Source organism: Dendrobates tinctorius, unplaced genomic scaffold, assembly GCF_039654945.1.
Source record: "Dendrobates tinctorius isolate UK_male_01 unplaced genomic scaffold, ASM3965494v1 ptg000084l, whole genome shotgun sequence".
Taxonomy (NCBI): Eukaryota; Metazoa; Chordata; class Amphibia; order Anura; family Dendrobatidae; genus Dendrobates; species Dendrobates tinctorius.
In genome coordinates, this window is record NW_027361752.1 from 50,519,312 (window position 1) to 50,536,139 (window position 16,828).

The window sequence follows — 16,828 nt, forward strand, 5'->3', positions numbered from 1 at the left end:
TTGTCAAACAAGAACCCTCTGCCTCGATCCTAAAAATTTTCCATCCTCCATGCTTGTATTTAGAAAATTTACATTGTTGGTTCTTTGAAAAAACGGGACCTCCTGAATTATGGAAGGAAAACCTCTTTGCAGCCACTGCCTTGGCCAAGATAACATCTAACACAACTAAATATAAATTCTTGCCGACAAGGAATGCCACACAGGCATAAAGCAAACCTGTAATCAGAATGGAAGTAAACTACAGACATTGTCAGGTTGGCACTGTTACACTGATTGAAATGATATATGGGCTGAAGAAATCTGTCTTGTAGTTCTTGTGTAATGTGTTTGCAGCTTTGAGCTAATGAGATGCTTGTGTGTCGGGGCTGTGTGATGCTCTGGCCTCATCATTCTGGGCTTAAATGACAGGTCACTGAACCTTCCGTAATCTGCCTCTTATTTTAAATACAGCGCCTGCACATTTAATACTTTGGTTTAAAAAAATTTTAAAAAAATTAGCTTAAAAAAACTGGCACCGACATATGCGCTGTAGCATCTATTGGCAAGCGATGCTCTCAATCTGAGCAGGCACAGACCACTTTGTTCCAGGGACCAGTGCGGGATCATTGCTATGTTCAGCGGGGATGATTTTCTCTTGTGCACACTCCCGCACTGGTCTCTGGAACACAGTGCTTGCCGATAGATGCTACTGCGCATGCGCCACTGCCATTTGGGTCTCTGAAGGTTCAGTAACCTGTCATTTAAGCCCAGAATGATTAGGTCAGAGCACACAAAAAAAGGCCCCACAGGCCGCCCCGAAACACGAGCATCTCATTAGCTCAAAGCTGCAAACACAGATTAAACAAGAACCACAAGACAGATTTCTTCAACTCAGGTATCATTTTACTCATTATAGCAGCTCCAACCTTACAAATGGAAACATTCTTTTTTGCCAAGGCTTTCCAAGGCCCCTCCTAAAACACATGTAGAGAATAAAACATTAGCATAGCACATGTAGAATTAAAGACTTACCCTCCCCAGAGCGGGAAACTACAATGCATGAGGGAGGGTTTGATCTGCTACAGGATCACAAAACTTACTTTAACAGGCCGCACTTTAACCGTAAAAGTGACCTCTGGTGCAATGGGGCGGGTCAGGACCCGTGTGTGCGCCAGCACGCCATCGGAAGTAGGTGCAATCAGGGCTGTGGAGTCGGTAACTCAAACCTCTCACTCAGACTTCTCAATTTCCCTGACTTACGATTACAACTCCACAGCAATGGTCACTACTGAGCACGTACATAAAGTGCAGCACAGATTTATCTCTAGCAAAAGCAGAGATCCTTAGATCAGGAACAGAACAGACATTTATAGAGACATTCTCTCTCTGGTGCCATCATGGGGGCAGAGAAAAACTGTCCATAATGCCGACATCTGAGCAAGCGTGTGGAGGCGTAAAGTCCTCAGCACAGCTCACTACTTGTGCAGAATTGAGCGGATCTTGATAATCCCTAAACTTGACACTTCTGACCAAACATTTTTAAATGACAAAAATATCCCCAGTACATACAGGCCACTCCGTTATTAATGACGCATGGAAGTGTTCGTAAGAAGGAGGCAGCCAAAGAGCCTCAATAACACTATCCAGAGATCCAATATAAGGTGATCGAACAACCATCAAAGAGCATCCAACATGATAGGCAGAGGTATAGTTCTAGCAGAGGACACATCTGGGACATGGTCACTAATGAGGGAGATGTAGAGAAGTCATATCTATATGACCGAGGCAAAGCATTGTCCATAAGCTGTAAGTCTTTCCTGTGTAGAAATGGAAAAATACCTATGTAACCAGGGGTTAAGTCACCATGATCCACTGGCACTAAGGTACAGGAGCATTGAGGGAAGTGGCACAGGTAAGTGGAAACAGAAGAACTTTGGAAAAGGCGGCCCCCCACTGACGTAGACCTGCCAGAGACAGCAGGGAATCATCTTAAAAGGGGTTGCCTCATGTAGCTAGCCAAAGACTAGGTACGAGGACCCGTTGAAGCATGGCAGCCATCTGTCGCGCTGCAGGTAGCTCATTCTCCTGAACCAATGTTTTTAATTTGCTTTGAATGAAATGACTTTTAGGGGGACGTTGAGTGCCACGTTTCAGTCTTTGCTACAATTAAATCTAACATGTTTAAATTGCAGAAAAGCATACATTTATAAACATATGAGGGTCCCCATGTGCAGCTAGCCAAAAACTCTTTAAAGTCACCTTCTAGGATTATTTAGACCCAAGTACAGATGACATTTGTACCTTTTTCCATGCAGAATGGCTTGTTTGCAATTCCAAGTAGAGAACTTGATCGTGATACTGTAACAGGGGCGTGCCTGTCAACGAAGTAAGACAGACCCTGACAGATCCTCAGTAAATGGTCATAAGTAACAGACTTGTTGGTAGAGACCTGGAAAACATTGAGTTATAGAGCAAAATAGCAATAATCACTATATGAAACAAAAAAAAAAATATATATTTCACTATGAGAGCCAAACATTTTTTTCAATAACATATCAGATTATGAATACATTAAAAATAGCACTCTTGGGATGGTGCATAAAGAGTATGGTAATAGAATTTAAACTGCATACATTATTAAACAAATCTTAGACCTGATGAAGCTGGTGTACTTGGAGAACGCATGTTAAAATATTTGTATAGTCCTTTAAAAAGGGCGCACTAAGCTCCTGATGATGTTGCAGGTGTCGGACTAACAATTCACGCAAATGCCACCCCATGTGAGGATTCAGAATCTCAGGCACGAAAAAAAAAAAAAAAAAAAGACTTGTCGGTGAAAGACTGAAGGCAGACGATGGGAGGGAACATAGGGAGACCGGCATGAGAGTGGAGTACGGCCAATACACTTGTTTCAGATGGATTACGCTACAAATTACCACACTAAATACTAGAATAAAAATAAGCATTTAACCTCTTTCCGACATCGGGCATAATAGTACGCCTATGTCGGACTCCCTCCCTCACCGGCGGAGCCCACATCTTTCCCGGGACATGTGAGCTTCTTTGAACAGCTGACATATGCCCGGAACAGCCGCGGGTGGAATCACGATCCACCCGCGGCTAGAAACTTGTTAAATGCTGCTGTCAAACACTGACAGCGACATTTAACAAGCGCTTCCTGCGACCACGCCCGAAATCCGCCCACCGGTGACCCCGTCACGTGATCGCAGGTCAACGGTCGGTTGGCATGACAACCAAAGGTCTCCTGGAGACCACAAGGTTTGTCACTGCCAACTTGTTGTGAGCGCCGCCCAGTGGTCGGCGCTCATAGCAAGTGAATAATTCTACTACATAGAGGCGATGTGATCATCACCGGTATGTATCAGACCCGATCATGTTATGGCAGCTTCTAGGCTCCCATGGAGACTAGTGAAGCATGCAAAAAGTAGAGAAAAAAAAAAAGTTTATAAATATTAAAAATAAAAAGTTCAAATCACCCCCCCTTTCGCCCAGTTCAAAAAATAAAAAATATCAAACACATGTTTGGGGCCGCCGCACTCAGAATCCCCCAATCAATATAAAAAAAAAAAAAAAAAAAAGATTAAACTGATCCCTAAACGGCGTAGTGAGGAAAAAAAAAAGTCAAAACGACAAACGTTTTTTTTTTGGGTCACCGCGACATTGCATCAGAATGCAATAATGGCCGATCAAAAGATTTTATCTGCATCAAAATGGTAGTTAAAAATGTCAGCTCTGCATGCAAAAAATAAGCCCTCACCCAAGAGCGGTCCCAGTCTCATAGAAAATAGCTAGAAATGCGGAATTTTCCGCAAAATTAATGAGCATGCTGCGTTTTTTTCCGCAATGCGTTTTTTCGCGGTAAAAAACGCATCAATATGCACATAAAGTGCAGAATTCATTAAAATGAATGGGATGCTTTTTTATGCGTTTAATTTTATTTGAAAAAACCGCTTACATGTGCACATACCCTTAGGCTGTGTGCCCACGATGCGATTTTTAAGCGGTTTTGCCACGACTTTCGGCGCGAAAACGTTTAAAAATCGTGTATAGAACGCCCCCCATGCATTCCTATGGCATTCCACACATGCTGTGCTAATGCTGCGCTTTTTTCCGCGGCGGAAAAAAAAAATCGCAGCATGGTCACTCTTTTGTGCGGAATCGCAAAGAATTGCCGCGATTCCACACCCATAGGAATGCATGAGAATCGCTTACTTCCCGCATGTGGCAATGCCCACCATGCGGGAAGTTAAGCGTCTCATGTGCGGTTGGTACCCACGGTGTGGAGGAGAGGAGACTGTCCTCCAGGCCCTGGGTACCATACCCCTGCAAAAAAAAAAAAAAAGAATAAAAAATAAAAAAATCGGGGTATATTTACCTTCCGACGTCCCGCGCTGCATTCCCGGCCTAAGCATTCCCAGTAATGTATTGCGGCAAGGTCCTGTGATGACGTGGTCTCGCGAGATCGCTATAGCAACGCGAGACCAACATCATCACAGGTCTCGCAAGGCATCGCTGGGAACGCTGAGGCCTGGGAATGCAGCGCGGGTCGTCGGAAGGTAAATATACCCCGATTTTTTATTTTTTTTATCACTTTTAACATTTTATCTTTTACTATTGATGCCGCATATGCGGCTTCAATAGTAAAAAGCTGCTCACACTTTTCAAACACTATGTTTGACGAGTGTGACCAACCTGTCAATCACTTTCCAAGCGATGCTTCAAATCGCTTGGAAAACGCTTGAGAAAATCACGGCAAAATCGTGCGAAAAAAATGCGCGATTTCTGGGAAGGAGTCCGGTTTTCAGTGTGCGTTTTAACACGCAACGTGGGCACATAGCCTTAATCAACACAATGTAACTTCAAGTCAATCACTTCTGTGAAATCAGACTGTCCACTTAGGAAGCAACACTGATTGACAATCAATTTCACATTCTGTTTTGCAAATGAAATAGACAACAGGTGGAAATTATTGGCAATCAAGACACCCTCAATAAAGGAGTGGTTCTGCAGGTGGGGACCACAGACCACATCTCAGCACCAATGCTTTCTGGCTGATGTTTTGGTCACTTTTGAATGTTACCATGGCTGGTCCGGTGAGGAAAATCTCCAGGAGTTGACTCTCTGGATCGTGGCACCGAGGGGCCCCTGGCGAGCTGCCAGGTGGAGTCGACCCCTATACAGGGATTGTTAGGAGCAGGCCCAGGTGTTGGGGGACCACGATAGCCAGTACCGAGAGGGGAGGCTCAGAATGGACTGGAGTAGGAGCATGAGACTGTAGGAGGTAGGACTAGAGTAGGATAGCAGGGCCGGACCAGGGATAGCAGGACGAAGCGGGATCACTGGAGACAGGACCGGAGTAGGACTGCGGGACTGGAGCATGGACAGCGGGACAGAGTAGGATAACTGCAGACAGGACTGGAGTAGGACTGCGGGACTGGAGCATAGACAACACGTCGGAGCAGGAACACGGGAGGCAGGACTGGAGTAGGACTGCGGGACTGGAGCATAGACAGCAGGACTGCGGGACTGGAGCAGGAACGACGGAAGACAGGACTGCGGGAGAGGAGTACACGAGGAAGCAGCGCCCAGTGTGCTAGTGAAGAGGAGTGACGGAAAGAGTCACGTGCGCCCCATCGTGTGTGTTATGTATATTTATCATGCCATGATTGTCTCTGTAATGGTTACTGTGATAGGGACTAAGATAGGGGCAGTTAGCCGTATAGTTAGGGATACCCGGTTTGGGTAGTAAGGGTGTCAGTGTTTGGGACACTAGGGGGGCACTCTAGAATAATAATGGTAGAAATAGTTAGCTGGTTTTAGCCAGAATAGAAATAGCTAATCAGTTTGACTAACGGGGTGGTTTATGGGTGGAGTCTAGGAAGACAGTTCTGAAAAAGGGTTTAGAAAGTTGGAGAGAGCAGTGGAGAGAGGTCTGAGAGAAGTGTGCTTCGTGCTAGGCCTAGTGAAGAACGGCATCTGGGACGAATCCTCTGTTAGTATCATGGGTCACCTCCCGCAGCGTTCGGGGACCTACGGTCTATATAATAGTTGCAACGTGACAGCTGGATATTCGCGCAGGATCAGGAATATGAACGGGGAGCACTTGGAGATAGCTAATCGGAGAATTCGGGAAGCTTCGGGCTTGAATACCAGGATGCAGAATGGGATGCAAACGGGCCAGACCAGGGAGAGTATAGGAGAAGAGAAATTGATGTACAAGGAGAATGGTTGGACTGTTATCATCTTGAAAGACTGACCCCAGTAGAGGTTATTCAGAAAAGAATCACTCTGAGCGTGTTTGTTAGTGCCTACGGAGACATGAGGTACTGCGGAGTGAGAAGATTCCAGTTCAGCTGGTGGGTGCAGCATTACACGCACAGCACACATCACCAGTCAAACACCCTATTGGTGTAGTAACGGGCCCCCGTGTTAGCAAACACGACGATCAAGCGCCTCCCCCAAAGGAGGACGGCCTGATATGCCCCTGTCTGGTCTGCCATTGGTCCGACAGTGCTTCTGGGTCAGGGCATTGTCGGAGCACAAGTGACAGGAGGCATTCGCGGCCGCGGCCTCCGGCGCATGCGCATTGCAAGCAGAGACGCCGTCGGCCGCGGACCTGTCAGAAGGGACCGCCGTGGCTGTCGGGGGGCTGCGGCGCGGGAGCGGAGGCCGGGTGAGTATACAGTGGCGGCATGACAATGTTGGTTGTGCTTTCACACTCGTGGTAGCATGAGACTAACTCTAAAACCCACACAAGTGGCTCAGGTAGTGCAGCTCATCCAGGATGGCACATCAATGCGAGCTGTGACAAGAAGGTTTGCTGTGTTTGTCAGCGTAATGTCCAGAGGCTGGAGGCACTACCAGGAGACAGGCCAGTACACCAGGAGACAGGCCAGTACACCAGGAGACATGGAGGGGGCCGTAGGAGGGCAACAACCCAGCAGCAAGACCGCCACCTCCGCCTTTGTGCAAGGAGGAACAGGAGGAGCACTGCCAGAGCTCTGCAAAATGACCTCCAGCAGGCCACAAAATGTGCATGTGTCTGCACAAATGGTTAAAAACCCGACTCCATGAGGATGGTACAGCATGAGGGCCCGACGTCCACAGATGGGGTTGTGCTCACAGTCCAACACCGTGCAGGACGCTTGGCATTTGCCACAGAACACCAGGATTGACATTCGCCACTGGCACCCTGTGCTCTTCACAGATGAAAGCAGGTTCACACTGAGCACATGTGACAGTCTGGAGACGCCATGGAGAGCGATCTGCTGCCTGCAACATCCTTCAGCATGACCGGTTTGGCAGTGGGTCACTAATGGTGTGAGGTGGCATTTCTTTGGAGAGTCGCACAGCCCTCCATGTGCTCGTCAGAGGTAGCCTGACTGCCAATAGGTAGCGAGATGAGATCCTCAGACCCCTTGTGAGACCATATGCTGGTGCGGTTGGCCCTGGGTTCCTCCTAATGCAGGACAATGCCAGACCTCATGTGGCTGGAGTGTGTCAGCAGTTCCTGCAAGATGAAGGCATTGGAGCTATGGACTGGCCTGCCTGTTCCCCATACCTGAATCAGATTGAGTACATCATGTCTCGCTCCATCCACCAACGTCACGTTGCACTAGACTGTCCAGGAGTAGGCGGATGCTTTAGTCCAGGTCTGGGAGGAGATCCCTCAGGAGACCATCCGCTGCCTCATCAGGAGCATGCCCAGGTGTTGTAGGGAGGTCATACAGGCACATGGAGGCCACAATCACTACTGAGCCTGATTTTGACTTGTTTTAAGGACCTTACATTTCACTTTAATTTTGCGGGTGACTCCAAAACCAGGCCTCCATTGTTTAATAAATTTGATTTCCATTGATGATTTGTGTGTAATTTTGTTGTCAGCACATTCAACTTTGTACAGAAGTATTCAATGAGAATATTTCATTTACTCAGATCTAGGAAGTGTTGAGTGTTCCCTTTTGACCAGTGTATTTTGACTTCTGAGCGCTCTTCTGTCTTTAGCTGGACTGAGAAAGTGATAGCTTGGTGAGCCACACACACACCCTCCTTTTCCTCAGACACGAGGCAGCTCTTTTTAGTTCCAAAAGCAGTAGGAGAGCAAACCAAAACCAGGAAAAAAAAAATAATTCTACAAACAAGCTACAAGAACCATAATGACCTGAACACAAGGAAAAAACATACATAGGCCACACGCAACTGAACTAGCCCTAAGACAGGAGAAAAAGGATGGGGTACGAGCTGGGTCCGCCAATGTATTTAACAAGTGATATTTTATGGTAAAAACAAAAATCCAATGTTCTTGTTAATACTATTGGGGGACACCGAAAAGTGGAACGTTTAAGAGTAACCTCAATGGGTGGAAAGAAATTACACTAGCTGTGCGGCCCATATAGCAAACAGAGGCACCTTACGCCCCAAAGAGGCATCAACAGGCGCAATAGAGTGGATCTTCTAGAATTCTAAAGGTGTGGACAGAGTACCAGGTGGCAGCCTTGCAGGATCGAAACATGGATGCCTGATGTCCAAGGACACCAGAAACCAGACTGCTCTTGCCAAATTAGATGGAACCCAAAGGGTGGAAACTTATTTTTGTCATTGCAGGGTTCTACAACAGCTCTACGGGTATGTGCACACAGTTTTTTGTCTCTGCGGATTTTGTAGAGAAAACCGCAGGTAAATCCGCAGGACAAAGACCTGAGGTTTATCTGCGTTTTTTCTGCAGTTTTGCCCTGCGGTTTTACACCTCAATGGATGAGGTGTAAAACTGCAGCGTTTCTGCACCAAACAATTGACATGCTGCGTTTTGAAAACCGCAGCAAAACCGCGCAGAAAAAAACGCAGCATGTGCACAGCTTTTTTTTATTTCCATAGGAAATAAAGGTACTGTACAACGCAGCAGAATCTGCTGTGCTTCTGCAGAGCCGGAAACGCAGCAGAAACCGCAAAGTGTGCACATACCCTACTGATGATTTGGAAATTGTCATCTTGGAGGATGGGAGTTTCTTGCATGACTTATCAGAGGTAATAATAAATTTTATTTCTATAGCGCCGACATATTCCGCAGCACTTTACATTCCAGAGGGGATTTGTACAGACAATAGACATTACAGCATAACAATAATCACATAGATTATAACACATACCAAGAGGAATGAGGGCCCTGCTCACAAGCTTACAATCTATGAGGAAAGAGGTAGACACGAAAGGAGGTTGTTACAGTTGCCCTGATTGTATGGACCAGCCATAATGTTAAGTGTGTAACAGTACAGACACAGAGGGCTAATGGATGCATAAAGCATGTGGGAACATGATGCGGGGAACCTGGTTATGGTAAAACTTTTGGATCTGCCACACAGGGATAGATTAGGTTAATGTGTTTTGGCGATAGGCCAGTCTGAATAAATGAGTTTTCAGGGCACGCTTAAAATTGTGGGGATTGGGGACTAATCGTATTGACCTGCGAAGTGCATTCCAAAGAATTGGTGCGGCACGTGTAAAGTCTTGGAGACGGGAGTGGGAGGTTCTGATTGAGGATGCTAACATCAGGTCATCAGCAGAACAGAGGGCGCGGGTAGGGTGGTATACTGAAACAAGGGAGGAGATGTAGGGTGGTGCTGAGGCATGGAGGGCTTTGTGGGTGAGGGTAATAGGTTTATACTGAATTCTGGAGTGGATGGGTAGCCAGTGCAATGACTGGCACAAGGTAGAGGCATTGGTGTAACGATTAGTGAGGAATATGATCCTGGCTGCAGCATTCAAGACAGATTGGAGGGGAGAGTTTGGTAAGAGGGAGACCGATTAGAAGAGAGTTACAATAGTGGAAACGAGAATGAATAAGGCCGGTTTCACATTTGCGCTACAGGCCGCAGTGCCGGCCTGCGCACGGCAGCCGCTAAGCCCCGCCCCCGGCGGTAGCTCCGCCTCCGGGCGCATGACGCTGCATGCATCCCCTATCTTTATCACTGAGGATGCAGGCCGTGCGCAGTATGCGTTTGGCGGCGCCTGCGTCCTCAGTGATAAAGATAGGGGACGCAAGACGCATGCAGCGTCATGCGCCCGGAGGCGGAGCTACCGCTGGAGGCGTGGCAGGGGCGGGGCTTAGCAGCGGCCGTGCGCAGGCCGGAGCTGCGGCCTGTAACGCAAATGTGAAACCGGCCTAAGAGAAACAGTAAGAGTTTTTGCAGACTCAAAAGTAAGAAAAGGTCGAATTCTAGAAATGTTTTTGAGGTGCAGATGACAAGAGCGAGCCAGTGATCGAATGTGGGGGGCAAAAGGAAAGCTCGGAATCAAGTATGACCCCAAGACAGCGGGCATGTTGCTGGGGAGTAATAGTGGAGCCACACACAGAAATAGCAATGTCGGGTATAGGTGCATTAGTAGAGGGAGGAAACACAAGGAGTTCAGTCTTTGACAGGTTCAGTTTCAGATAGTGAGGACATGATGTTAGACACAGCGTTTAGACAATCGCCAGTGTTTTCTAGAAAGGCTGGCGTGATGTCAGAAGCAGCGTATAATTGGGTGCCATCAGCATAGAGATGGTACTGGAAACCAAATCTACTGATTGTTTGACCAATAGCGGCAGTGTACAAGGAGAAGAGGAGGGGGCCTAGGACTGATCCTTGAGGAACCCCAACAGTAAGGGGAAGGTGAGAGGAGGAGGAGCCAGCAAAAGATACAGTAAAGGAGTGGTCAGAGAGATAGGAGGAGAAACAGGAGAGAACGGTGTCCTTGAGGCCAATGGAACGGAGCATAGTGAGGAGGAGCTGATGATCCACAGTGTCGACTGCTACAGAGAGAGCCAAGAGAATTAGCATGGAGTAATGACCAATTGATTTAGCTGTTAGTAGATCATTAGAGACTTTAGTGAGGGCAGTTTCAGTAGAGTGTAAGGAGCGGAAGCCGGATTGGAGAGGGTCGAGAAGAGAGTTATCAGAGATAAGCCGGATTACTTACCGGTAATGCTCTTTTAATGAGTCCACGACAGCACCCACTGGAGGTATCGGATCCGCCCCATTTGGAACAGGAAACCCTACAGGAAAGATAAAAGGGGCGGTCCGCCTTTCCTCCTCAGTTTTGCATTTCAGAGTACCAGGAGGACCGCCAAGGATTAGGCAATGTCTTGTACTTATATCTTTACTTATCCAACTTTAGCAGATATACTTTTAACATTGATATTTGTAGCAGGGAGGGAAGTGAGCGGGTGCTGTCGTGGACTCATTAAAAGAGCATTACCGGTAAGTAATCAGGCTTTTTACCCTTCGCCACGACAGCACCCACTGGAGAGATTCCAGAGACCATCACCTGGGTGGGACCACCGTGCCAAGGACAGTCCTGCCAAAGCTTAGGTCAGAGGTAGACGAAAGATCAAGTCTATAGTGTCTATAGAAGGTAGAAGGGGATGACCAAATTGCCGCCTTACATATGGTTTCAATTGGAACGTCTCCCCTCTCCGCCCAGGAAGCCGCCATTGCTCTGGTGGAATGTGCTCTGATTTTTCCCGGAGGTTCTTCATTTTTTGCATAGTAGGCTAAACGAATGGCATCCCTGATCCATCGGGAAATGGTGCTCTTTGTGACTCCATACCCTTTTTTACGGCCCTGAAAAGAAATGAAGAGAGCCCTACACTGCCTCCAGCTCTCGGACCTTTCGATATACTTTAGGACAGTTCTTCTGACGTCCAAAGTGTGGAATTTCTGCTCTTCCGGAGTGGAGGGATCTTCAAAGAAGGTTGGGAGGAGTATCTCCTGAGACCTATGGTACCTTGTTGATACCTTAGGCAGGTATGAGGGGTCTGGCTTCAATATTAATCTATCCCGATATACCTGCAAAAAGGGTGGATCTATGGACAGGGTCTGGATATCACCCACTCTCCTAGCGGATGTCAGTGCTACCAAGAGGGCCGTCAAATGATAAATATTTAAGGGCTATCGTATCTATCGGTTCAAAAGGTTGTTCTGTAAGGGCGTCTAACACCAAGTTTAAGTCCCATGTAGGGATTGTGGGTATGTGAACCGGAGTTATTCTTTCACATGCCGTAATGAATCGTGATATCCACTTATTCCCTGCTATATTATGGCCATACAGCGCCCCCAACGCAGACACCTGTACTTTGTGTGTTTACTGACAAGCCCAATTCCTTTCCCTTTTGTAGGAACTCTAAGATAGGGACTATCGGGACTTCTGCTGTATGAGATGCTGTATGAAACTCTAGGAATTTCTTCCATATTCTTTTATAAATTTGGGTTGTGGACTGCTTCCTGCTCTGCAGGAGCGTAGTAATTAATGATTGCGAAAACCCTCTTGATCTTAATAGGTGCCTTTCAAGTTCCACGCCGTCAAGTGTAAGTTGTCCACTTGAGGGTGGAAGAAAGGGCCTTGGGAGAGTAGGTCGGGGTTTGAGGGGAGAACCCAAGGGTCTGTCACTGACATAATTCGTAGCCACGAGAACCACGGTCTCTTGGGCCAGAATGGTGCTATCAGGATTACTCTCGCCTTTTCCTCTCTGATTTTCTGAATCACATGTGGCAGGAGAATCAATGGAGGGAAGGCGTATGCCAGCTTGAATCTCCATGGGGCCTGGAGGGCATCCAGTATGTCTGGGTGATCTGCTGGAGACAGGAAAGCAAAGGTCTTTGTTTGCCTGTTTTCCCTTGTGGCAATGAGGTCCACTTGAGGATGCCCCCATAGAGCCACTATGTTCTGGAAGATTTGGTGATTGAGGCACCACTCCCCTTGCCGAAGTGTGTGTCGGCTTAAGAAATCTGCTTCTTGATTGTCCTCTCCTCTGATATGAAGAGCTGAGAGGGACAACAAATTGCTTTCGGCTAAGTCTAAGATTCTTGCCGCAGAAGACATCAGAGTCTCTGATCGAGTACCTCCTTGTCTGTTTATGTAGGCCACTGTGGTGGTGTTGTCCGACAGGATCCTGACATGTTTCTGTTGGAGCTGTGGAAGGAAATAATGTAGAGCATAGTATACTGCTGTCAGTTCTTTTAAATTAGACGAGTATTCTCTTTCCTCTCTGTTCCATCTTCCTTGACAAAAGCTATTCCCCATATGGGCTCCCCAGCCGTGGGGGCTAGCATCGGTGGTCAGGATACTAGATGGTACTATGACCCATGGGACTCCTGAGGATAGATGGTCATCCTCTAACCACCATTCCAGAGAAGTCAAGACCTCCTGCGTTAGAGTTATCTTACTCTCGAGGTGACCACCATGTCGCCTCTCCTCCTGAAGGATCTGATGCTGGAGTGTGCGGACATGATAATTGCCCCACCGGACTGCAGGGGCACAGGAATCTAGCGACCCCAATAGCGACATTGCCCCTCTCAGAGACATGCGTGGTCTATCTATGGCTGCCTCTACTTTCTCTTTTTTTAGTGCAATCTTTACCTGCGGAAGTAGACATTTCTGGGTTATGGAGTTCAATTGGAACCACAAAAACATCTGGAGGGATTGCGGAACGAACCTGGACTTCTGTATATTGATGATCCAGCCTAGGTCCTGTAAAGACGAGATTGCATCAGCCACTCTTTCGGTACATTGGGTATCCGAGTTCCCGATTATTAGGAAGTCGTCTAAGTAAGGTACGATTACAGTATCTTTTTGACGAACATAGGCCATCACCTCTGCCATCACCTTGGTGAAGATTCTTGGTGCTGTTGAGAGGCCGAAAGGCATGGCTGTGTATTGAAAATGACGGACCTTGCCATCGAATACCACTGCGACCCTTAGATATTTTTGGTATCTATTATGGCTAGGAAGATGATAATAAGCATCTTTTAAGTCAATCCCCGCCATCACACAATTTGGAAAGAGAAGCTTTATGGTGGATCTGATTGATTCCATCTTAAACTTATAATTTTTAATAAACGTATTAAGCTTCCTTAAATTAATAATTGTTCTAAATGTACCATCTGGTTTGGAAATTAAAAATAAGGGAGAGTAGAAGCTTCTACCTTCCTGTCCCTCTGGGACCTCTACTAAAACCCCTTTGCATAGTAGGCTCCGAATCTCTTCTTCGAGGGCCTTTTGTTGGGCCATAGAGTTAAGGCGGGTTAGGACAAAGAAATCATAAGGATTTTGAAGGAATTCTATTTTCATTCCTTCTTTAATAATACTCAAGATCCATGGGTTTGAGGATATTTGTTCCCATTTTGGATAAAAGAACCGTAATCTACCCCCTACAGGTGGGTCTGATTCTTTAATTTCTATTTTCCCTTCGGAACGTTGGACCTCTGAACATGGTACCCTTTTGTTTCTCTTCTTTTGTGGCCCATCTATTTGGTCTTTCCGTTTGCCTCCTTCTTCCAAACGGTCGCCTCTTAAAGGTTCTCCTATAGAAAGGGATAGAAGAGTCAGGGAACGCCTTCTTCCTTTCCTTTGGCGAGTATCTCGTCTAGGGCTTTCCCAAAGAGAAACTCACCCTCACACGGGGTTGCACAGATCTTAGCCTTTGATTGCGCGTCCCCCTTCCAGCTCTTCATCCACAACGCCCTTCTGGCGTTGTTCACTAGAGCTGCTGATCTTGCTGCCAGCCGTAGAGTGTCTGCCGACGCATCAGCCATAAAGGCAGCTGCCCCCCTTATCAATGGGATAACGGCCCTTAACTTTTCTCTGGACACCTTTTGCTCGATTTGTTGATCCAGCTGGTCCAACCACACGAGCATGGATCTAGTGGTGCATGTGCTGGCTACCGCTGGCTTAAATATACCCGTGGTAGACTCCCAAGACCTCTTCAATGATAATTCCGCCTTGCGGTCTAACGGGTCTGCCAACAAGCCTGCGTCCTCTACTGGAATAGCCGATTGTCTCGAAGTAGAGGATATAACGGCATCCACTTTTGGCACTTTGGTCCATTTTAATAGCTCCTCATCGCTGAAAGGATACTTTCTTTTTGAGGCTGATGGGAGAAAACTTCTTTGGTCATTTTTTTCCCATTCCCTCTTTATTAGGGCCTTAATTGCCGGTATTACCGGGAACGCTCTCCTTTTCTTTTCAGCCAATCCCGCAAACATTATGTCCTGTGCGGTTTGGGCACCCCTTGGTTCCTCACACCCCATAGTGCTTCTCACCGACTTGACTAGGTTGTCCACACTGTCTAGGGGGAAACATGACTGTCCCTCCATGTCTGATGATGACGAGGATGTTAGTGAGGAGTCAGAGATTAACCCCCCTTCTTCTGACTCTGAGCTGAGGGTTAACTGCTTCTTGCTGCCAGTCTCTGAGGGAGTTTTGGCGCGGTTAATAACCTGTATCTCCTCCCTGATTATAGCTCTAATGTCCTTTGTCGACAATGCGGTCCCTTGCTTTGTCTCTTTGGTGCACTGTTTACAGAGCTTCTTAGGGTAGGAGTCAGGGAGAGGTTCCGAGCATAGCGCACATTCTTTATGCTTGGATTTATCCTTTTTCTTGGTCTAGAAGGGGACACCAAGGCGGGGGGGGGTAGGAGAGGTCAGCTTAGTAGGCAGAGTATATACTTTGCACACTCACCCAGTGAAGCCTTATATTACCGGATCAGATGGCTGAGACGTCCTAGGCCTTGATTCTCCTGCTTCATTCCTGCGGCCGGTGTTGCGGTCCCTGGTGGAGCTACCTCCTGCAGAATCCCCCGCTGGAGCGTGTGCTTCCGTTGGGGACGACATTGCTGCATCGCCGCTCAGCTGCGCCGCTGTTTAAATAACCTGCTCCTCTTTTTTTTCTTTGCCGTCCCCCCGGAAAGTTGCTCCTCCTCCCAGGGATCACCGTGCCCGACGCTCTCAGCCATCCCGCCCCGGAAGTTCAACCATTACTTCCGGGGGGGGGGGGGGGTCAGGAGACTGTGCGCCGGCCGGCTACCGCGCCGCTTCACCGCGCGGCCCCGCTCTCCCCTCCTCCATGCACCGCCACATTCAAAAAAGGAGACCTCCATACTCCCCCTTTTTTTTTTTTTTCCTTCTGCGCCACTGGCGCTCTTACCGCTCCCGGCAGCGGTGCGTCCCGGTGCCTGCCGGCGCTCTCCTGGGTGAGACGGGGCGGCCCTCCCCGGACCCCGTCATCACCCTCCGCTCACCAGACGAGGGGGGAGCAGTCTAACGGAATCTCCCCCGACGCTGCCTCTGGACCGCAGCCCCTGCCGTTCCCAAGGAGACTGCACAGGCGGCATGCCTGGCCCAGGTATTCTTTTCCTGAAGGATATCGTGGCTCCGTTTGGAACAGGAAACCAAAACTGAGGAGGAAAGGCGGACCGCCCCTTTTATCTTTCCTGTAGGGTTTCCTGTTCCAAATGGGGAGGATCCGATACCTCCAGTGGGTGCTGTCGTGGCGAAGGGTAAAATAGCGGATAAGACGGGAGTGGACCAGACGTTCTAGGAGTTTAGAGATGAAGGGAAGATTAGAGACAGGTCTATAGTTAGCGGCACAGTTTGGTCGAGGGATGGTTTTTTAAGTAGTGGATGTATGATGGCATGCTTAAATGAGGAGAGAAAGATACAAGAGAGAGGGGTTAAATATTTTAGTTAGGCGAGTGGTGACAGCAGGGGAAAGGGACTGGAGGAGATGTGACGGAAATGGGTCATTGATGCAAGGAGCCTGCTTACTTCTTCTGTGACTGGTTCAAAATCAGAGAGTGAGCTAGATGCAGTGGGGGAGGGACGACAGTGCATGGTATGAGGTGATTGGGAGATTATTTCCTGTCGGATATGGTCAATTTTTTCTTTGAAGTAATTGGCCAGATCGTCAGCTCTGAGCTCCGTGGTTGGGGCCTGTACTCTTGGGTTGAGTGGAGAATGAAAAGTGTCAAAGAGACATTTCGGGTTATTGGACAGTGAGGTGATGAGGGTGTTGA

The 16,828-nt window shown here is 47.8% G+C and overlaps 2 protein-coding genes across 5 annotated transcripts in view; both read right to left on the minus strand.

The window, feature by feature from the left end:
- The window catches only part of BRWD1 (bromodomain and WD repeat domain containing 1), a 184,399-nt gene that overhangs the window by 129,526 nt on the left and 38,045 nt on the right, over positions 1-16,828 (minus strand). For all 4 annotated transcript variants that reach the window (XM_073584687.1, XM_073584686.1, XM_073584685.1 and 1 more), the window contains one exon: positions 2,281-2,428. In XM_073584687.1, the coding sequence (XP_073440788.1) occupies positions 2,281-2,428 (148 nt within the window). The remainder of the gene's footprint in view (positions 1-2,280; positions 2,429-16,828) is intronic.
- On the minus strand, positions 12,241-15,805 carry LOC141097479 (uncharacterized). The gene is made up of 2 exons (XM_073584688.1): positions 14,429-15,805; positions 12,241-14,339 (listed from the first exon to the last, which is right to left on the minus strand). The coding sequence occupies exons 1-2, from the start codon at positions 15,129-15,131 to the stop codon at positions 12,310-12,312; spliced, it is 2,733 nt and encodes a 910-aa protein (XP_073440789.1). The 5' UTR covers positions 15,132-15,805; the 3' UTR covers positions 12,241-12,309.